At 43.2% G+C, this 24,060-nt stretch overlaps 1 protein-coding gene across 3 annotated transcripts in view; it reads right to left on the reverse strand.

Annotated features, from left to right (window-relative positions):
* PLEKHA7 (pleckstrin homology domain containing A7) overlaps positions 1–24,060 on the reverse strand; it is a 219,311-nt gene that overhangs the window by 83,214 nt on the left and 112,037 nt on the right. For all 3 annotated transcript variants that reach the window (XM_042958733.1, XM_042958732.1, XM_042958730.1), the window contains exon 4: positions 6,711–6,794. In XM_042958733.1, coding sequence (XP_042814667.1) covers positions 6,711–6,794 — 84 coding nt within the window. The remainder of the gene's footprint in view (positions 1–6,710; positions 6,795–24,060) is intronic.

Raw genomic sequence — 24,060 nt, forward strand, 5'->3', positions numbered from 1 at the left:
CAGCTGCCAGCGTCACGGCTCCGGAATGCTTCTCTCCTCTTCCCCAAGAGCTGCGGAGGCGGCTGACAGCGGCTTCCTGGACAGCCCGGCTCTGAGGAGAAAACGCTCCTGTGCATAGCACCAACCACCAGAACCGCAGCCTGGAAGTTCCTTGTGCCAAGGCTATCTCTTTAGGAGGGCTCCCGCCTGTGTCCCGTGAAGCCACAAAGGCCAACCACAAGCTCCATTTCAAGAAAACCACAGAGAATCAGGAAAAGAGACTGAAGAGGAGGAGCTCAAATGCTCCAATCACTGGAAATGAGGCCCTGTAGAAAGGCTTGAGAACATTTTCTGGAGAAAAGACTACTAAGGAGGCCTGGCATCTTTCAAGCAAGCATGAAGTTATAAGATCAAATGTCATTACTGCAGATACAATTAAAATCTCTAGTCTATTTGGCACACCAACACTTAAGTACAACCAAGGAAGAGGACTATCTCTTGAAAACCACTCAAATGAGAGGCAGTATTGGAGTCGTTGGAGGCACAGCATCTGGGGCCAAACTATTTGGATTCAAATCCTAACTGCCACTTACTAGCTGTGTGACTTTTGGCAAGACTCTTAACCTCTCTGTGCCTCAGTATCCATGACTATAATGGTATCTTCCTCATAAGACTGTTGTGGAAATGTACTTAGAAATGTACCTGGCAATGCAGCCACTCTGGAAAACAGTGTGAAGGTTCCCAAAAAATCAAAAATAGACCTACCTTATGACCCAGCAGTAGCACTGCTAGGAATTTACCCAAGGGATACAGGAGTACTGATGCATAGGGGTACCTGTACCCCAATGTTTATAGCAGCACTCTCAACAATAGCCAAATTATGGAAAGAGCCTAAATGTCCATCAACTGATGAATGGATAAATTGTGGTTTATATACACAATGGAGTACTATGTGGCAATGAGAAAGAATGAAATCTGGCCCTTTGTAGCAACATGGATGGAAATGGAGAGTGTGATGCTAAGTGAAATAAGCCATACAGAGAAAGACAGATACCATATGTTTTCACTCTTATGTGGATCCTGAGAAACTTAACAGAAACCCATGGGGGAGGGGTAGGAAAAAAAAAAAAAGAGAGAGATTAGAGTGGGAGAGAGCCAAAGCATAAGAGACTCTTAAAAACTGAGAACAAACTGAGAGTTGATGGGGGGGGTGGGGGAGGGAAGGGTAGGTGACGGGCATTGAAGAGGGCATCTTTTGGGATGAGCACTGGGTGTTGTATGGAAACCAATTTGACAATAAATTTCATATATTAACAAAATAAATAAATAAATGAAACTCATGAACAAAGAAAAAAATAATAAAAAAATATATATATAGGTCAATACCCCTCCCCCCAAAAAAAAACTGAGAACAAACTGAGGGTTGATGGGGGGTGAGAGGGAGGGGAGGGTGGGTGATGGGTATTGAAGAGGGCATCTTTTGGGATGAGCACTAGGTGTTGTATGAAACCAATTTGACAATAAATTTCATATATTAAAAAAAAAAAAAAAAGAAAGAAATGTACCTAGCAATAAATAATAAGGGCTGTTGGGGAAATGTACTTAGAAATGTACCTGGCAGTAAATAATAAGGGCTCTAAGTGTTCGTTGTAAAAATAATAACAATATTATTATTAATGGAAAAAGTCAAGTCTTATTCTAGGAGGTAGCTTATCTCATTTAAAGTTAAAGATGAAACTCTAGATCCTGAAACAAGGGATGTTGAAAAATCTCTTTCTTAGAAAATTATGAACTGAGCTAAAATTTGCCCGCCTATAATTCTCATTGACCTGATGCCTGCCTCGGCAGCCGTGCAACAAATGGACCTCACTTCTGCGTGCCAGCCCTTCTTGAAGACTTACAGTACATCCTCCTTCATCTTCTCTCATGCAGACTAAATATGAGAGGTCACAGGACAGGGTTTCCAGACCCCTCACCATAATGGTCCCCTTCCCCAGGGCAATCTCAATTGTTCAACATCCCTCTTAAAATTTAGTACCCAGATCAAAATGTTTGGGGCTTGGCATGTCTTTGATGCTCCATAAACTTGGAATGAATGAGTGAAGTAGTCCACAATCACCATAGTATACCAAAAGTATTGTCTTCCTTTCTCTACATATTGTACTTTTATTAATGCAGCCTGAGCTCATATTAGCTCTTCCAAGTGAGATTTCCATGTGCTTGGTGGCTTTGGTGTATAGAAGTGTCCCCTGGGGAACAAGCCTGTAGGACCTGTTGGCTGATACCCACCTGCCTTGGGGGTTCTGACAAAGAACAGAAAAGGTGAAATGAGAAATCAAACCCTCTAATCATGCAGCAAAATTTTAAGCTTGTCAGTGACAGACTCAAAAGGTCTTGACTCCCTTAATAAATCTGAACTGTGGATCATTAAGTGTAGTCATTATGATGGCCAAGAAATATTTCTGATACTCTTCCCAGGCACATGATAGAAATGTACTTTCTTGGCCCCTTAAAGTGGCCATTTGACTTGCTTTAGCCAATGAAATGTGAAAGAGCAGTGCACAATTCACCAAGTTCCCCTCTTCTTGCCTTTGCCAATCATGGAAGCACAGAGATGGAGCTTCCCTTGGTAACGATGACAGAGCAGAATCCCTCAGGGGACCTGTGACGGACATGGAGCACAAGCGAGAAATAAACCTTAATTGTTTCACATCACTGAGATTGTTTGTTGTTGTTACCACAGCAGACCCTAGCCTATCCTGTATTACTGACACAGAAACTAGAATGCTCAGAGCTCATGCCCTCTGGATCCACTGATCATAGCTTTCACATTATTTCTCTTCTCCCTGCTTCCAATATGTAAGGCGGGAAATCATCTTTTGATGGGCATCACCTGTTACACCAAGCAGCTTTGGTAAACCCCACCTGCCAACACTGGAGGAGAGGTGTTACCTGTTCACACAGTAATGCTCTAAAGGAAGCTACCATGGGGACCTGTTTGTTTTTCTTCCCATACAAGAAGGAGCCCACAATTATTTGACTAAAATTCATCTAAGATTGTCACCACGGCCCAGAGAATGACAGGTATCTGGAGGAGATTTAAGGATGAAAGGAAGAATCTGGGAGTAATTTAGGAGGGATTAGCACGTTGTTCAGTGGTTCTTAAACTTTTACCTGAATCAGAAGCACCTGAAGGCCTGCTAAAATACAGGTTATGGAGTGCTACCTCCAGAGACTCTGATTTAGTAGGTGTGGAGTGGCGCTCAAGAATTTGCATCTCTAACAAGTTCCCAGGTGATGCTGGTGGAGAGACCACCCTGAAAACCACTGCTCTGGAAGGATTCAATTCAATTCAAGAAGCCAGAGTTGGTGGGGGGAACCTAAGTGGCTTAGTTAAGCATCTGACTCTTGATATTGGCTCACGTCATGATCCCAGTGTCATGGGATCAAGCCCTGCATTGGGTTCCACACTGGCAGCGTGGAGCCTGCTTAGGATTCTCTCTCTCCCTCTCTTTCTGCCCCTCCTCTGCTCACATGCTCACTCTCTCTCTCTCTCAAAATAAATAAACATTTAAAAAAAAAAAAAAAAAAGAACCCAGAGTGGAGGCTCTGGTGAAAGGAGTCAATGACGCCTTAACAGACACTCTTTCAAGAAGAAAAAGAAAAGAGCCAGTTTTCCTTTTTCCATCCACATTAATCTGAGAGCTGATGTGTAAAGGACACACAAATGGTCATCTCAGTCTTTTTTCTTCACCACATAACACACTACACAACAAAATTAAGCTCCCCAAAGGGAAAAAATCAGGAATCTTATTTGTTGGCATCTTTAAAACTGGGTTTCTGTGAGGTGAAATTGTGCCTCACTCACCCTTGAGAGCTCCACCAGAGGGTAAATCTGGGTGTATCTCAGGAGGAGGCAATTTAGATACTTGGCTGCAACTCCCTCTCCCACCTTATCTCCACACTCCCTTTCATAAACCCCTGCTAAAAGTCAGTCCCTCTTGCCCTCCGACCCCACCAAAGCTCATCACCCTTCCCTCAGCTGTGACTGATGGCACGCACGTGCACACTTATCTACACTTATCTAAATCCCCCCTTCCTCCAATTTAGGACCAGACACCTCAGGAAAGTCTTCCCTTTCTTTCATCCCCAACACAGTCAATCAATCACCAAGTCCGGTCAATTTTACCTCCCAAGTATCTCCAGAATCCATCTGGTGTGCTTCATTTTTCTTTCTAACTCAACTAGTATAGATCCTCCACACTCTCCCCACCACCCCCCCCCCCAGGTCTTTGCTCAGGTGGGGGCACCTTGACTGGACAACTGAGACAATTTAAACAACATCCCTTCCCAGGATGAAGAGGCCTCCCACAATTCCTAAACCAGGTTAGAACCCTCTTTTATCAACTCCCATTGAACCCTATGTTTTTTCTACCATGAACATTTATCACATTTGTAAGCTCTTGTTTAATTATCTTCCCTACTCAACCATAAGCTCTTCACAAACAGGACCACATTTGTCTTGCTTGCCGCTGTAACTGTAGTCTGTCACAGCCTCTGACACAATATAGGCACTTAGTAAGTATTTAATAAGTGTAGGAATCACCACATCGGTTCATAGGAATCCACGCTTCTTCTCAATGCCTAAAGCACATTGTGCCTGCTTCCAGGAACGTCTGGCCACCCCGACATTGCACCCACCACTTAAGACAAGCAAGCAGTCCTTAGGACATCCAGAAAATGCTATCTATAGAGGGGGAAAGTGACCCTTGAAAAAAATGAGTATCTTTTCCTTGAAAAGTGGATGGAATTGACATTAGCTACAGAGATATTTTGGGAGGAGAAAAGAGACTACCATCTCAAAAGTGGACAAAATTGTAACAGTGAGGAAAAGGAAGGGGGGGGGAGGGGGGCAAGGGTGTTTAGTGATGGGAAGTCTGCATTCCTCCAGAAGCTTTTATTAAAGTTGGTAACTTCCCAAGTTAGGTGTTCTAATGGACTCTCCATCCAGACCTTTAAAAATGACAAGCACCTGTGTCTCTAGGATGCCTAAGGAAGGGGGCTGAGCTGACCTCCCAAGAGCTTCTGACCTTCAGGATTCTATAAACAAACTCATTCTGAATTGGAATGTGGAGAATCTACATTCTGGTTCTGTCTTTACATAGCAGTTCTATCTCGATGCCGGAGACAAGACCATCTTTATCTTCCATCCACTAATAGTATTAATGCTTTCAAAGTCAGACGCCAACTCCAGACTGGCCATCAGGACCCATGGGCCACCAGCATCAAAATAATTTAGCAAGTAGGGGCGCCTGGAGTGCTCAGTCGGTTCAGCATCCAACTCTTGATTTCAGCTCAGGTCTTGATCTCTGGGTCATGAGTTCAAGGCCCACATTGGGCTCCCTACTGGGCATGAAGTCTGCTTAAAATAATGATAATAATAATTTAGTAAGTAGCCTCTGACTAGTACCAAGGGTTCGTCCTGACTAAAGAGATCAAACGGGGGTGACATCCTAGCTCTTTCTACTTCCAGTCATGCAACTTTGAGCAAGTGACTTAACTTCTTTGAGTCTTGGCATCTTCATCTTTAAAACGATGATGATGGTCTACTTCTCAGGACTATTGTGTTAAATATGTAAAACCCTCAGCACAGAGTACACATGTAAGGAATTTCGTATCATAATTATAGATTTCTAGTTTTAAAACTTCTGTAAGATAATGACTCTAAGCTGAAAATACTGAAGGAATTAAATGATGTGTTTGAAATTTGCTTCAAAATAATCCAGGTAGTGAGGGGGAGGCTATAGATGAAATAAATAAAATCAGCCATGTTTTGGAAATTGAAGATGGGAGATAATACTCTCTCTCCTTTTGCATAGGCTTGAAATTTTCCATAACCCAAAGTTTAAAGGTGTAAGTACCGAGGGAGGGAAATGCTGTAAAAATACTGATAATTTAAGATCATAGTTGGTCTAGAGATTGAACAGAAAAATAATATAAAGGGGGGAAGTGAACATCTCTATGAATTTCTCAAACAGTATCATTTTCTTCAAACAGAACGGTCTCAGATGAGCAGAAGGGAACAAAGCCACTTGCATACATTGCTCTTCCTTCATTTTTGGGAGAAGAACACATCTTGCTTGGGCTGTACATGTGTTTTTAAGTAGACAAGCCCTGGGTGGTAGAACCTACCTCAGAACACCCCAGGGCCCTGCTGAAATAGGACTGAGGAGCAAGAAAGTCCCCATGTTGGAAAAAGCAAGCAGAAAGAACTCCAGATGTTCAGGGACAATGGATGCCACAGCCCTCCTCCCTTCTAAGCCCTGGCTTTGGACTCTTATTTGAGGTGTCTATGGGAGGCTGGTTTAGCTTGGTGTGAGGCTGTATTTAAGGCAACTTCACTCTAGATGAGTGGGTCCTCTCAGAGCACAGTAGTATGTTAGAGGATACTTGATGGGGGAGGGTTTATTCAGGGGGAAAAGAGTTTGTAACAGGCTCGGACAGTACCAATCATGGCACGAGCCCGTATCATCTCCCCACTTACACATCTTCCCACTTAGAGACATCCAGAGATTAAAAAACAAAATTCTTGCATTCCACCTCGTATCAACCAACCCACTCCAAGCCCCTCTATCTGGGCGAGAAAATAGTCCAACAAGCTTTGTTTTGAGCAAATGCCTTTAAACTCTCAAAACTCTGCTTGGAAAAGTAGAATATACAGAAGTACTTACTCTTCTTGAAGAATAAATTCGCTATTTTCTGGAGAAAACTGCCCACTCACAGGGTGCCTGAATGCTGTGGTCTGTTGGTTATGGCTAGAGAGAAAGAAAGAGAGATAATGAATGAGAAGTCATGTGAATGGAAAGGATTACATACACAACAACAAGTCAGTAATGTCTGAGGACCCCTGGATCATTACAGATTCCTCCCAGATTGAGAGAGTGAGCCTTTCTTTTGAGACGCATTTGATCTTTCAGAATTCCACTGCATTAAAAAAACACGAACTTTTCCAGCTCAGGTGTCAAAGCCCACCTAAGATGCAGGGATTTTAACTCTAGGAAAGTCTTGGTTCCAAGAGAACACTGCATTTTCGAGAGACATTCCCCGAAGTACGTACTCCAACAAACCGAACTGTTGAGCAAAAAGTTACTTTTAGATGGCACGAGCTAAAACAAGAATGAAGGAAAGCAGACAGTACTTTCAACAGCTTCCCGAAACCATCAACCAGGGAAAGAATTCCAAGAATTAACCACCCACCCAGAAAAACTATCTTCTTAAAATTCTTCTCCCTAATATAAAATGCCTTCACCTCAATGATAGGATATAAATGCATGGGCATGTCTCTGCAACATGGCCTGCACAATTTTCAACACTGCAGAGTTTCTATCACCCTTTTGAAGTTAGGAGGGATCAGCTTCCACACCAGGCTGACAGTCACAACCAAAGTGTGTAGGTGTTTTGTGTATTCACAAAGGCTGCCTGGTTCTTTGTAAGGGAGGAGGAGCTGGCTCTAGAGTCTGCTGTTTGCTCAATGAATAAACTAACCCAACGTCCTGCTTTTTCAAAGAATATGATTTACTTTTAAAAGTTTCCCTAATCAAAACATCACTGTTCTTTTAGAAATTTTAGAAATATAAAAAGAAAAAATGCCATCCATGATCTCACCAACCTAGAGATAAACCCGGCTATCTTCTCCTTCCCTAGTTTTTTTCTATTACAAAATAAATTGTGAGTTTGCTGTATTTAGAAATCTGTATCCTGCTTTGCTCACATCCTATTAACATAGAAATTTCCTATGTCCTTAAGACGTCTTCATTTGAAATAGCTGAGTCCAGGTGTCCCCTGCTTTTTGAAAGTTCACGTTATACCACTTCACTTAGGAAAGACCTACACTGTACCTGTTTTCGCTAACAGAAAGAAATATGAGAAGAATTTTTGCTTTTACAAAAAAAAAAAAAAAAAAAAGGCTGAAAAGCAAAAGTAGCATTCAGTGTTTGTTTTGCAGGGAGCCCTCACAAAGGCAGCAAACACCCGAGCAGCGAGTGGCACCACCAAGCTCCCTATCTGGGAACTACACTCAGCATCTCAGCATGAAACTGCCACAGCTCTGAACTGTGTCTGTGAGCATCTGTGTTTTATCTTGATTTATTTTGTGCATCTATTAACAAGGTGTGTCCTAAGGTATCAGAAGAGCCTAAAAAGGGAAACTGGGTGGCTCAGTCAGTTAAGCATCTGACTTTGGCTCAGATACGATTTTGTGGTGAGTGAGTTCAAGCCCCAGAGATGGGCTCTGTGCTAACAGCTCAGAGGCTGCAGCCTGCTTCACATTCTGTCTCTTTCTCTCTGTCCCTCCCCTACTTGTGTTTTTTCTCCCTCCCTCCTTCTCTCTCTTTTTCTCAAAAATGAATAAATAAACATTAAAAGAAAGAAAGAAAGAAAAGCCTAAGAGGTTATTTTGGGGATCTGGGAATGCTCAAATTTTTTTCCATATAATTTATAGTAGTTGCTGCTTTACTTTACACCCATTATGTCTTACAAAAAGTTTCATAGGAGGAAATTGAAGAAGATACAAAGAAAAGAAATGGAAAAACATTCCATGCTCATGGATTGGGAGAATAAATATTATTAAAATGTCAATACAACCCAATCTACACATTCAATGCAATCCCAATCAAAATTGCACCAGCATTCTTCTTGAAGCTAGAATAAGCAATCCTAAAATTTGCATGGAACCACAAAAGACCTCCAATAGCCAAAGTAATATTGAAGAAGAAAAGCAAAGCGGGAGGCATCACAATCCCAGACTTTAGCCTTACAAAGCTGTAATCATCAAGACAGTATGGTATTGGCACAAAAACAGACACATAGACCAATGGAATAGAATAGAAACCCCAGAACTAGACCCACAAAAGTATGGCCAACTAATCTTTGACAAAGCAGAAAAGAATATCCAATGGAAAAAGACAGTCTCTTTAACAAATGGTGCTGGGAGAACTGACAGCAACATGCAGAAGGATGAAACTAGACCACTTTCTTACACCATTCACAAAAATTAGCTCAAAATGGATAAAGGACCTGAATGTGAGACAGGAAACCATCAAAACCCTAGAGGAGAAAGCAGGAAAAGACCTCTCTGACCTCAGCCGTAGCAATTTCTTACTTGACACATCCCCAAAGGCAAGGGAATTAAAAGCAAAAATGAACTATTGGGACCTCATGAAGATAAAAAGCTTCTGCACAGCAAAGGAAATAATCAACAAAACTAAAAGGCAACCAACGGAATGGGAAAAGATACTTGCAAATGACATATCGGACAAAGGGCTAGTATCCAAAATCTATAAAGAGCTCACCGAACTCCACACCCGAAAAACAAATAATCCAGTGAAGAAATGGGCAGAAGACATGAATAGGCACTTCTCTAAAGAAGACATCCAGATGGCCAACAGGCACATGAAAAGATGCTCAACGTCGCTCCTCATCAGGGAAATACAAATCAAAACCACACTCAGATATCATCTCACGCCAGTCAGGGTGGCCAAAATGAACAAATCAGGAGACTATAGATGCTGGAGAGGATGTGGAGAAACGGGAACCCTCTTGCACTGTTGATGGGAATGCAAACTGGTACAGCCGCTCTGGAAAACAGTGTGGAGGTTCCTCAAAAAAATCAAAAACAGACCTACCCTATGACCAAGCAATAGCACTGCTAGGAATTTACCCAAGAGATACAGGAGTACTGATGCATAGGGGCACTTGTACCCCAATGTTTATAGCAGCACTCTCAACAATAGCCAAATTATGGAAAGAGCCTAAATGTCCATCAACTGATGAATGGATAAAGAAATTGTGGTTTGGGGCGCCTGGGTGGCTCAGTAGGTTGAGCGTCCGACTTCAGCTCAGGTCACGATCTCACGGTTCGTGAGTTCGAGCCCCACGTCGGGCTCTGGGCTGATGGCTCAGAGCCTGGAGCCTGCTTCCGATCCTGTGTCTCCCTCTCTCTCTGCCCCTCCCCCATTCATGCTCTGTCTCTCTCTGTCTCAAAAATAAATAAACATTAAAAAAAAATTTTTTAAAAAGTGTGGTTTATATATACAATGCAGTACTACGTGGCAATGAGAAAGAATGAAATATGGCCCTTTGTAGCAACATGGATGGAACTGGAGAGTGTGATGCTAAGTGAAATAAGCCATACAGAGAAAGACAGATACTATATGTTTTCACTCTTATGTGGATCCTGAGAAACTTAACAGAAACCCATGGGGGAGGGGAAGGAGAAAAAAAAAAAAAAGGAGGTTAGAGTGGGAGAGAGCCAAAGCATAAGAGACTCTTAAAAACTGAGAACAAACTGAGGGTTGATGGGGGGTGGGAGGGAGGGGAGGATGGGTGATGGGTATTGAGGACGGCACCTTTTGGGATGAGCACTGGGTGTTGTATGTTTATTTGACAATAAACTTCATATATTGAAAAAAAAAAAGAAATTGTGGTTTATATACACAATGGAGTATTACGTGGCGATGAGAAAGAATGAAATATGGCCCTCTGTAGCAACGTGGATGGAACTGGAGAGTGTTATGCTAAGTGAAATAAGCCATACAGAGAAAGACAGATACCATATGTTTTCACTCATATGTGAAACTCATCTCACTCATCCTGAGAAACAGAAGACTGGGCGGGGGGGGGAGGGGAAGGGGGGGAAAAAGTTACAGAGAGGGAAGGAGGCAAACCATAAGGGACTCTAAAATACTGAGAACAAGCTGAGGGTTGATGGAGGAGTGGGGGAGAGGGGAAAGTGGGTGATGGGCATTGAGGAGGGCACCTGTTGGGATGAGCACCGGGTGCTGTATGGAAACCAATTTGACAAATACACACACACACACACACACACACACACACACACACACACACACACACACACAGTTTCATAGGAATGCTCTACTTCCAGATAGGTTAAACCTGTAAAATAGTTTCATCATATGGATGTAAATTTTTTTTCTATAACCATTAAAAAATGTTCATTGGCCATCTGTGTGCCAGACACTGCTTTAAGTGCTGGAGATGGAGTGAACAAAAAGCCCTTCCCCCCATGGTGCTTACATTCTAGAAAGATTTACCTTCTTCTACTGCTGGACATATTAGGTGCACTATACATCTTTTATTACAGGCTTTTCCTGCAATTCAAATTATTTCCTTGGGTTAAGGTTCCACAGGTAAAATTACTTAATCAAAGGGCATGGTCATTTTTTAAGGCTCCTAATACACATGATTAAAATGCTTTCACTGTCAGAGTGAATATATCATCTCAGTTTATTAGTGTTAAGGTATTAGCCCCATCTCCAAACTGAGCATGGGGCTACCCAGAGATTAGTAGATTTAATGAGCATAGTATAAAGGTTAAAAAAAGGGGGGAAAAGTCTCTACACCTACAAAGATTTTCTTACTCTGCCCTGGCGGCTGGCCAGAGTGTCCTGTGTTCTGGTGTCTGGGGTAAGCTGGCATTGAGTTCAGAGCCTCGTGAATTCTAATAAGCCAAATGTGAAGCGGTCAAAGCCATCAGGACAGGTTGCTCCTTGGCCCTGTGATTGTGTATACTGCCTGCACACTTTCACCCCTCCCAACCACTCCAGCTTCCAAATTCCCAGCTCTTGGTTTGAAGCAAGTCTTTGGGAATCCTAGGACTCTCTGGCAGAAAACATTCAGATCTTCACAAAAAAGCAGAATTAAGGCATGAGCATCTAGAGAAGGATGTGAAGCAGGCCCCGGCAACACCTGATTCAGAAATCCTTGCACCAATTTTAAATAAAATGGGGTGCCTCAGTCAGTTAACTGTCCGACTCTTGATTTCTGCTCAGGTTATGATCTCATGGTTTGGTGAATTTGAGCCCCATATCAGGCTCTGGCTCTACAGTGACAGTGCAGAGCCTCCTTGGGATTCTCCCTCTCTCTCTGCCCCTCCCCCACTCACATGCATGCACTCTCTCAAAATAAATAAATAAACTTAAAAAAATAAACTTGGGGCGCCTGAGTGGCTCAGTCGGTTGAGCGTCGGACTTCAGCTCAGGTCATGATCTCACGGTCCGTGAGTTCAAGCCCCACATCGGGCTCTGTGCTGACAGCTCGGAGCCTGGAGCCTGCTTCAGATTCTGTGTCTCCCTGTCTCTCTGACCCTCCCCTGTTCATGTTCTGTCTCTGTCTCAAAAATAAATAAACATTAAAAAAAAACTTAAATAAACACTTGCACCATGTTCAAGGGTTAGGCTTAATACCCCCCCCCTTTTTTTTTTAAATATCCAGGTTCTTTTAGAGAGTCACTTCCATTCACCAGGGAATTTTAAATTCCCTGCCTCATTGCCACCTGGAAGAAAAAAAAATGCTCTGTTCACAATGGGAGTAATAATAAAGCAACAACAGCACTATCCACTATTACTTTTCAAGGATTCCCCAGTCTACAAAACCTTTCCTTATATCTCTTATCTATTAACACCATCGACCCCCATTTTATGAATGGGAAAGGGCTCAGAGAGGTTAAGTGACTTGTTCAAGTTAACTTCATCAATGGGAATACAAGCTGGTGCAGCCACTCTGGAAACAGTATGGAGGTTCCTCAAAAAACTAAAAATAGAACTACCCTACGACCCAGCAATTGCACTACTAGGTATTTATCCATGGGATACAGGTGTGCTGTTTCGAAGGGACACATGTACCCCCATGTTTATAGCAGCACTATCAACAATAGCCAAAGTATGGAAAGAGCCCAAATGTCCATCGATGGATGAATGGATAAAGAAGAAGTGGTGTGTATACACACACACACACGCGCACACGCGCACACGCGCGCGCGCACACACACACACACACACACACACACACACACACTGGAGTATTACTCAGCAATCAAAAAGAATGAAATCTTGCCATTTGCACCTATGTGGATGGAACTGGAGGGTATTATGCTAAGTGAAACTGGTCAGTCAGAGAAAGACAAAAATTATATGACTTCACTCATATGAGGACTTTAAGAGACACAGATGAACATAAGGGAAGGGAAACAAAAATAATATAAAAACAGGGAGGGGGACAAAACAGAAGAGATTCATAATATGGAGAACAAATTGAGGGTTACTGGAGGGGTTGTGGGAGGGGGGATGGGCTAAATGGGTAAGCAGCACTAAGGAATCTACTCCTGAAATCATTGTTGCACTATATGCTAATTTGGATGTAAATTTTTAAAAATTAAAAACAAAATTTAAAAAAAAGAAATAGCCTTGGACTGGATGAAATTATGATTGGTGTACAAAATTTACTCATTTTATATATACATTTAACATTTTCTGTTTCATTCAAATTATTTCATAGCCTCTTATACTTTGGGAACCTTACTCATCTATAGTCTCTTACCTATTAAAAATATGAAAGGCAAGGCACAGCTTGGGAGAAAATAGTCTCAATACATACAAATACCAGAGGATTTGTATCCAGAATATAGAAAGACTTCCTACAACTCAGTAATATTAAGACAGACTATTGGTTTTCAAAATAGAAAAAACATTTCAACACGTCACAAAAGAAGATTCACAAATGACCAAACATTATCAGTCATCAAGAAAATACAAATGAAAACCACAATGAGATATCACTATACATATACTTGAGTGGCTAAAATTTTAAAAGGTTGTTAGCAAGGGTATGGATCTATTGGAAATCTCATACATTAATGGCAGGAATAGAAAATGGTGCCAATACTTTGGAAACAATTTGACATTTTCTTATAAACACCCACTTGTATACCTTCTCTGAGGTATCTAAGAGAAGTGAAAATATAGGTCCACACAAAGCCTTGTCTTCAATATGCATAGCAGCCTTATACGCAAGAGCAAAAAACTGGAAACAACCCAAATGTCCACCAAAAAGTAAATAGAAATACATGCTATGCAAACTATTCATGCAGTGTAATGCTACAAAGGGATGAAAAGAAATGAACTGCTTTGTTGCTGAACCACCAAAAAATTTATGCTGAGCAAATGAAGGTCAAGAAGAATAAATACTATTGTATAATTTCATTTTTATAAAACTCCTGGAAGATAAATCTAAATTACAGGTATAGAAGAAAGATCAGTGATTGTCTGGGACTAGTGGTGAAAGGTGGGGGCTGAGTGGAATGGAGTAGAAACTTTCAGAGGTGACAGAAATGTTTTGTGTTTTGTTTTTGATGGTGCTAACATGAAATACACAGTTATCAAAACTCATCCAACTCTAAAATTACAATGGTGCATTTTATTACATGTAAATTATACCTCAATAAAGTTCAATTTAAAAATAAAAAAAAGATAACTTCATCAATAAGTGATAAGAATGGGACATAAATCCCAGTCTTCGATTTCTAGATTTGATATTCTCTGCATGATAACCTGCTGTCCCCTTCCCTTAGGAGTCTATGGGCAGACCAAAAATCCCTAAAGACAAAGCATCAGAAAAACAGTACCATCCACTGCTATTCCCTCCCCTTCTTCTTCTGCACTTCCCTCCTTCTGTTGTGCCCAGGACCAAATTTCTGAATGACAGCACCTGTGTGGTCCTACTTCAAGGTCCTCGAGGTGCATCTCTGATAAACACACAAAGAGCGAATCTCCCATATGCCTGGAGCAGCATCCAGCAACAACTTCATATACGCTGCATGACCTTAATAGCAACTCCTGGGCTCCCCACACCCAACTTGTACTAGCTTAAATAAGCCCAGAGTTTCGGGTGAATGAATCTGGAGCTGAAAGGTTTAGACACTAAGATGAAGTTTACATTCCAACATTAGAAGAAAGATAGATTTTTAAAGTGGACAAAAATAGAGCTGTTATTTGATCAGATCTAGAAGCAGTTCCCCAACCTTTCTTCCCTGATATTGATGCTGCCCTTTTTGCAAAAAAAAAAAAAAAGTTATCAACCACAGCGTCACCACTACCATTTCCTGAATTTCCACAAAGCTTTAAGTATGGTCATATTCATCATATCTCACCCTCCCACCCCCCACTAAGGTGGGCAAGGAAGATATTTTTATTCCCATGCTACACATAAGGGAACTGAGGAGCTGGGTTATATGTTGTTATTGGAACACTGAATTAAAGGGAAAAAAAGGGGCTCAGACACTGAGAAAAGAGATAAACCAGAGTAATACCTCCTGAATACTGAGGTCTTAAAATATGATTATTTCTGATCAAACTCGCCCAGCTTGCTAATGGCAGAGCTTCTGGTTCAGCACTTTTTGAGCAAAAGAAGTGTTAGGTACTTGGGTTATTTAATCTTCCCAAATACCCAGCGAGGCAGGCTGTGTTTCATCACACCAGACCACAGGTGAGGAAGTGAGGCTCAGAAAGGGTGGATGACCTGCCCACAATGGCAGCCAACTCCTGCGTTCCTGCACACCACCACCCTTCTGGTCTCCTTCTGCTGACCCAGGCTCACCCTCACCAAACAAAGGTTGCTCAATGCTGGGTCCTTATACCCATTTGGAGATTGCAAAGTCCTTTGACTTTACCTGCTGTCCCCAACCTCAGCCCAAAAGCCCCCACCCTGCTCCATTTCCTGATTTTCTAAAATCCATGAAGAATCTCATGTCCTATCATCCTGTCTCAAGACACATTTAGCAGGCACAGACAAATCCCCTGAAATACCTGTTCTTAAACCTGAATTGCCACCTTGCTCTTTCGTAGTGATGGAGATGGCCCAGCTGGGAGCCAGGTGGCTGGTTTCAAGGGAGCACAAAAACTCTCTTTCCTCCATTCAAGGGCTTCTATCTCTCTTCAGGCTACTGAGAAAGTAAGTAACTTGGCAAATGAGGTAAAACATAAGCTAGGCTTCATTCTCAGACCCTGCTCATCCTCCTAGGAACAGCCCCTCCAAGCTGGATGGCAGCCAGTCTCACCTGGGAGAGGACCAGGGAGCACAGAAGGTTGCAGGGAAGGATGATCCCCCTGAAGGCAGGCCATAGGTAACCATCCACATAAATAAGCATGTCTTCACAAGCCCTGGACCTGAAAGGAGTTGGGCTAGGCCCCAAAGAAGTCCAACAGCAAACACGAGAGATTTGACAAGAGGACAGAGTGAGGACCAGAGAGAACTGGAAAACGATTTGAGCTCAATATAAGGAAGAACCTGCCTCCAATCACAGACAGGACTAGTAAAATGTAAACAGGTCCTATAGTTTCTCACAAGATTAATTTTCTATTCATATAGTTTTTGACTATAATGTGAGCAGCAAGACTCTGGTCTGTTAAATATGAAGGTTCCAACTACTTAGCATGGCAATTTCTTTTGGCATAGCAGGAAGTTCTGGAGTTATGTGACTGGTGCTCAAAGCACCCTGATCAATCTGGTTTTCTGATAGTGGTGGGATTGATACACTGAGTGTGGGACAAATCTGCACTGTCAGCATGGGCTCTGATCTGACCCAGATATAAAGAGAGGAAACACCTTAAAATGTGAGAAAGTATCCAGTCTCAAAGCTTAAGGAGGGACTCTATCAAAGGCTCTTCTCATTGGTATGCTAGCAGCATTTGCCACTCTGGCCCCTCTGGCTCGTCAGTGTGGCTCCCCCACTACTGTAAGAGTATCACCTTGCAGGTCTGATGCCACAAGCAGCGTGGCCTCCAGGCTGGTTAAGGCACTTAGTATCTTTGTTCTAAGTCCCAATGTCTCAAGAAAACCAAGGACCGTCGGTAACCTAATAATGCTCCTACTTAAGTCCTAAAACTGGTAACCAAAACTCCAAGAACACAAGAAATTGCCTCCTCGTCTTCTTCAGTTCCTCCTGGGGCCACAGAGTAAAGAGGTGGCAACCAAAGGCTGAAACAGCATCCTTACATCCCCTCACCATTTCTAAGTTCCTTTTATTTTAACACTTTTATAAAATTGCTCGTTTAGTACAAAGTGTCACGTGCTCGTTTAGTACAAAGTGGCATTTCCTAAGGGGACTGGGAATCTTATTGAAATGGTCTTTAGAGCTTGCACTATTTTGAAAATGTCAAGATTTTCAACAGCTCGTTACACATGGGCATTACTCTGATAGGCCCTTCTTCGAGAATCATGGGAATCAGGCCTTGATGAGCCAACATAACCTCTCTCCAAATGAAAGCCATCAACACTGCACTAACCAGCCTCCTTCAATGTCCACCCTGAGCCCCAGGGTCAGAAGATCTGGGTTCAAACCAGAGCAGGCCACTTCACCTCTCCGAGCCTGAGTTCTTCCCTTTGAAAATAGGGAATAATGGGGCGCCTGGGTGGCTCAGTCGGTTGAGTGACCGACTTAAGCTCAGGTCATGATCCCATGGTTTGTAATTTTGAGCCCCGCGTCGGGCTCTGTGCTGACAGCTCGGAGCCTGGAGCCTGCTTCTGATTCTGTGTCTCCCTCTCTCTCTCTCTGCCCCTCCCCAACTCATGCTCTGTCTCTGTCTCAGAAATAAATCAACATTAAAAAAAATTTTTTTTTGAAAATAGGGAATAGTAATAATATCCTTCCAAAAAGTTGTTGTGAGGATAAATGAGGGACATATACAAAAGAGCCTCGCAAAATGAATGGCATACAGAAGGTTCTCAGTTAACATTTGCTGGCCCTGAACATGTGCCTTGACTATGGCAACAACTAACAGGCAACCAAATTTTAACAGGGCACAACCAGAATGAGCCTCCTCTCCCCACCCCAGCAAACCGGGTACTCCTTCTCCAGGCTGCCCTATTTTTATTAACAGCATCATCACTATCCAGAAACCTAGGAGTCACTCTCCATTTCTTGCTCTACCTTAACCTGCACACACACTACATTACAAGCCCCATGTCCTCAATGTACAAGACATCTCTGAATGCACCCACTTCTCCCCAGCTCTACAGCCAACACCTCATCATCTCTAGATAAGATACTGCAACAGCCTAACTGCTCTTTCTGCTTCCATCCTGGCCTCTGGACCACCCACTCTCCTCACTGGAAGCCAGATGGGTCTTTTCAAATGCAAGTTAAATCATGTCACACTTCTCCTTTAAACCCTACAATGGCTCCACATCACAGAGTAAAATTCAAGCTCTCTACCTTGGCTTGACCCTAGGTGACCTGACCCCTGACAAGCTGCATCATCATCTTGTACAATGTATGTCTTCTCTCCTCCTTCCCCATCCCGCCCCAGCCACACTGGCCCCCTTTCCGCTCCTTGAACACCAAGCTCTTCCTGACTTAACAACCTTTGTATTAGCTATCCTTTCAGCCTGGAAGCTCTTTCCCTCATACTCTCCTAACAGCTTCCTTGTCATTCAGACATTGGCAGAATTATCACTGTCTCAAAGCCCTCCCCAATCACCCACTGGGGTATGCTCCCAGTCACTTCATATCAAATCACCCTATTTTAATTATTGTCATTTTTCTTACTTATATGTTTTGACAACTGTCAGTCTCCCTGACTAATTTGTGTATTCCAGGAGAGCACGGACCTTGTCTGTCTTTTCACTGCCCTTATTGACCTATAACAGCATCTGGCACTGTTATATTTGCTGAATGAATGAATGAGAAATGACTAAGGAGATTCCTACCTTAAAGTGAAACCATGCCTCCAAATAGGCCAGCTAAACCTACAGAAGTCGGGACAAAAGTAACAAAGAGACAAGAATCTAAAGGATCATAACCCATCAGAGGGCAGTGGCTTCTGCTCTTAGTGACAGAGGAAAGAAAGATGAGACACCAACATGCCAAGAACGCTTCATCCTTGGCTCTCTCCCAACATGTTACAATATAATTTGGAGAAATTAGCCCTCCCTTGCAACCCCTCCCCACCCCCGCAAAGGAGGTTAATACACTCAACAGAGAAAATCAAAGAACGGAATGCAAACACCCGAGAGGAAATGACTGAGTGATTAAAAACACACAGGAGGATAACACAAACATCACCTGTATCTCCCTTTTGTGAACTGGGAGAGTATTTGGTATGAAACCTACAATTTGGTGACTGATTATACGCTATCTCTTATATTGCTCTCTACTTACTTCATGTGTATTTGTTCTCCTCCCTCTCCCCCTACCCCCAGTGAGATCCTAAGTTCCTGGAGGGCTGGGAGCCATCATTCATTTATTTCTTGTGTATCTCTTGCAGCACAGAACAGTAATACCCATGGAGCAGGCACTTGAACTCCTTTATCTCAATAGCCTCAGCACAAACACAGTACTTTCAGGGAGAGGCTGTGCAAAACCCACCTCATTTTCTGATTGCAGCAGCCCCACCCATCATGGCTCTCCCAGAGAGAGTGGGGGAGATAGGGGTCTGCAGGCCCTGATAAAAACCCCTACAGCCAGGCTGATAGACTTCACCAGCTCTGGGGAGCATGGCGACCAAGCAACAGCCTTCCCCACTACCACAATGTCCATACCTGACTTTTATTCACATACCCAACTAAGCACAGACACTGAAATCCAGATAAACACCAGACCTACCACCTGAAGGAGCAGTCAGTATCTGCTCTCCCCATCCAAAAGCTAAAGGGGCAGAGCCTGGCACAGACAGAGTTGGGCATAAAAGGAGTCACAAAACAACCGAGCAAACTCAAAGCTCACATATCTTGCAAAAAGAGCTATCGTTTCCAAACTCTGGATTTAACAGACTGAAGTCTTCCAGCATGATTTGAAATGCTCTGTATTTCATTAGACTCTCCAGATGTTCTCAGATCCACTCAGTGGTCAACTCATTCCATAAATTACCTCTTCTGACCCAGTAGCCCATGCTGAAGACCTGCCTTCTTCCTGAGCTCCCACATGGGGCCCCTGTACTTAGGGTTGCTACTTGGTCAATAGGGAGTTTTAATTTTGACTTCACAGGACATCAATAACCATGAAAATATTAAAGCCAAACTCCTGACAGAATGAGGAAATCAAACCCAGATAGCCTCCTGCTCTATTTTTAAAGAAATATGGCAAAGAAGCAATGTAATAGAAGCTGAGGTACCAGCTTTGTTACTACCAAAGAGTTCCACACCCCCCAGCAAACACTCAGCCTCTCTAGGTCTTGGTTTCCTCATCTGTCCAATGAGGTTAGACTCTGCATCTGCAGAGGCCACATGGGGCCTGCCAAGCATGAACCCCAGACTGCTGTTCAGAGTCATTACAGACTGTGGTTCAAATCCCAGCTCCTCTGCACACTTGGCAGGGCACAACCTTGAATGAGTTAGTGACCTGAGTGTCGGTTTCCTTATCTGCAAAAAAAGAGAAGACAATTCCAACTCTGCAAGACTGTTGTGAAGAGTACTGATAATGGACCTGGCCTGCAGCACTCACTGTTTAGTTTCTGTTGTAGTTTTCATTTGCTAGCTCTAAAACTCCACACTAATAGAGTTGTTTTGCCTTTTTCCATGTTGCAAACTCCAGCATTATTAGCCTACCATAGGACAGCGGCTCCAGAACACATCTTCCTTTCGAATTAAGGCACACTACCCGGCCTCCAGTTTAAACTTCTATTTAAAGAACTTGCCTGCCAGGCAAAGTACTTTAAGATCAGTAGGCACCTGCCTTCAGCCCCACTTCTGTCCCTCACTGGGGTCAAGTCCCAAGGTTCAGAAAGCACAGCCCAAGAAAAACCACCTCCCCAGCAAGCTGCACTGAGTCAGGGACACACTGACAGAAGTTTTAAAACTTCACTGGAAACATTTTTGACCTCAGAGAACGCCCAGCTCTATGCTTCTGTTTAATATTCTTCAGTATGTCGGGTTCAAGTGTAAAATGAGAAGGATGAACCAGGTGATATTATAGAGATCTTCCAACTGTAACATCCTAAGATGCTGAGGTTCATCTCTGGCTACTGCCCAAGACAACAGACTGAACTGAAACAATACTACACAGAATTGAAACACAAAAGAACGAGGCAGAACAGCTATCCTCCCCAATCTGACTTGCCAATAGAAAAGCCTTTGTAATGACATCAAGGAGGTGTACTTAATGATACTTCTGTCCTATTAATTCTCAATTAAATTGGACTGTTTGGTTTTGGGGGTTTCTTTTTATCTGCAGGCACTCCCAACCAAGCCATCAAAAACTCCCTTTCAGTCATTACTGGACTTCCATGAATCGGAAAACACCGCAGTGAATTGAGTCCCTGTGGAATCCGTACAGGACTAACCTGCTCTCCCAATCTCGCTGGGAAAGGTGGCAGAGACATTCACTCTCTCCTTGAGCTTCATGTTCAGAAGGATTGTGTCTTCTTCCCCAGCCTCAGCCTTATGAAAACCCGGGTTTCGGTCAGACAGGGAAGGAGGGCCCAGCTGCCTGCAGAGGTGAGGCGGAGGCTCACAGCCCGCCTACTCTCAATTTCAGTTCTGGAGCAGCTGCTTCCCAAGGTGTTACAAATCCAGCAGCCACTTGCTCCTACTCATTCATTCTCCTTCCTCCCCAGCCCCCACGCAGTATCTGGCAACAACACAGGAACACTGTTCCAGCTCTGAGTCACCACCCCGCTTTGGCCAAGCAGAGCACCGGCTGGGGGTAAACAGGGAGGCAGGCACTTCATGTCTCCTGATTCTTCTGTCCTTCTTGGATACTGTGGGGTTGGCTGCTCCTCTAGAAGCAGGACATAAGAAACACCTCCACATAGGAGTTTTGGAGTCTGAAGGAATTGCTCACTCAGTTTTGATCTGCTACCTTTTTGGGCTAAAATCAGCCCCAACACAGAACCTTTGGTGGAGAAATGATGGCTCCCTTATCACTATATCCCATGGTCAGGGCAGGGAAGGGGCTGAGTGGTTACAAGCCATCATACCCATTCCCCCTGGTAGCAGTCTAGGATTCTTTCATCACAGCTTGGGATGGCTGAACTCCTCTGAGCACAGATTTAACCATGTGGCTCTCCCTCTCAGAAGAGGCTTGGAGAGGAGAATGGAGAAAAGTCAGAAAGGGAAACTAGGGCATTAAAGTGCTTTTACTGCCTGTAGCTTCAGTGCCACAGCCTCAGATCAACACTGGCTCTTGACTGCAGCCTAAGTAGGTCTACAAGTCATGATGCAGGTGACCACATGAAATATAAGCCCCATGGGACAAGGACTGTTTTCATAGCTATGTTCCAATGACTACATAGTGCCTAGCACACAGCAGGTGCTCAATATATATTGAATATATATCAAATACATACAGGAGATTTTCTTCTGAGTCTACTTGGATGTCTACATTTTTACTAAAACCTGTAATCATTACCACCATTTTTCCCCTTTTAGAAATATCCTTATCCTTCATAATTCCTACTATTGCCTACAGTGAGTGTTCTATGAACCTTTAAATGAAGAGATGGTTTCCTTGAAACTAATGAAGCTCAAGCATTAGCACCCCTCACTTCCACAAGTCCCTTCTAAGGCCATGGAAAAGGCCCTAGCAGTGTGTTTACATGCCTTCTGAAACTTCATATATTTTAATCATTTTTTAATATGTATTTTGAGAGAGAGAGCCACAAGCAGGGGAGAGGCAGAGAGAGAGAGAGAGAGAGAGGAAGAAAGAGAATCCCACACTGAAGTGGGGAGCCCTACGTGGGGCTCAGTCTCAATGAACCTGAGCCGAAATCTAGAGTCAGGCACTCAACTGACTGAACCACCCAGGAAGCCCTGAAGTTTTAAATATTTTAAAAGAAGACCTTCTAAATTATATGAACATCAAGGCCCACAAACTATAGATGTGCCACAGTGGAATGAAATAATAAATGACTCACAAGCCACCCTGATACATCATCCTAACAAGGGCATTTCGCCTGACAAAACTTGTTTTAACTACATGGGAGATATGCCCTAGCCTACAAACACATCCTGATCGATCACAAGTCAATTGCTGTAAAGACTGGAGTAGGTTAAAGAACACAGACTCCACTTATCCAGCATTTATTTAGACCTACTATGTTCTTAGCACTCTGAGTGCTTTGAGGTAAAACAATGATTAGAACATAATTACCCCCACTGAGTAGGAGCTTACAACCCAACAGAATAGACCGATATGGTCATAAATAGATACAAAAAGTATATATTTTATATATTAAATGTAAATCATACAAATCTATAACTACAGATCAGACTGGGTACCATAATATAAAAGTAAAGGAAGGCACATCTATTTGCTAGGTATTGAGCTGCCAAGTACAACAACCCTAGAAGGTAAATCACTTTATCCCCATTTTGCACAGAAGATATTGAAGCTCAAAGGGATCAAGTGCCATCCCACGGCCACATAACCAGTAACTGGCAAGGTCAGAATTCAAGTCCTGAACTACCTGACTCCAAAGTATGGGCCTCTTCTCAGCAGCTACATTTTAATCAATGGCCAGTGGCTCCACAGAATCTCCAAAATGTCTGGAGAGACATGCTGGCTTCAGAGGTAGAGGAACCACATCAAGCAGCAGCAGAGAGGGCAAGTTTCCAAAGTCCACACTCTTGGGAGTGGAGGAACAGGAAGTGCCATGAGCTTATTCATCAGGTATATAGATATAGCCTCCGTTCGCCAGGCAACACCCTAGAAGGGATCATTGGCAGCTGCCTGGGAGCCAGAAGAGGCCTCATGAGAGACTCCCACCCTATGGCCCTGCCTACAGACTCCCTTGTCCTTGTTGCCAGATGGATCATGCTGGAGCACAGCAAACATTCCATTATCTCCTGCTAGACACCACCCTCCTCACTTCGAAAGCCTCCTTACCTCTTACCACTTCTCTCTAGCTTCGGCTTCTGCCAGATGCAACTGTTCCCCAGTCCCCTTGGGCTACCCTTGGGCTTTGGCTGCTGTTGTTGTCTTCCCTAGTGGATTCTGTCCAACCATCAAGGCCCCTTCTTCTTCCAGCAGTCCTTCCTGATCACTCTGAACCATGCTACTTCTTTTTTTTTTTTTTTATTATTTTAACGTTTATTTATTTTTGAGACAGAGAGAGAGCATGAACAGGGGAGGAGCAGAGAGAGAGGGAGACACAGAATCCGAAACAGGCTCCAGGCTCTGAGCTGTCCGCACAGAGCCCGACGCGGGGCTCGAACCCACGGACCATGAGATCATGACCTGAGCCGAAGTCGGACGCTTAACCGACCAAGCTACCCAGGCGCCCCTGAACCATG

The sequence above is a fragment of the Panthera tigris genome, chromosome D1 (genome assembly GCF_018350195.1).
Source record: "Panthera tigris isolate Pti1 chromosome D1, P.tigris_Pti1_mat1.1, whole genome shotgun sequence".
NCBI classification, from domain to species: Eukaryota; Metazoa; Chordata; class Mammalia; order Carnivora; family Felidae; genus Panthera; species Panthera tigris.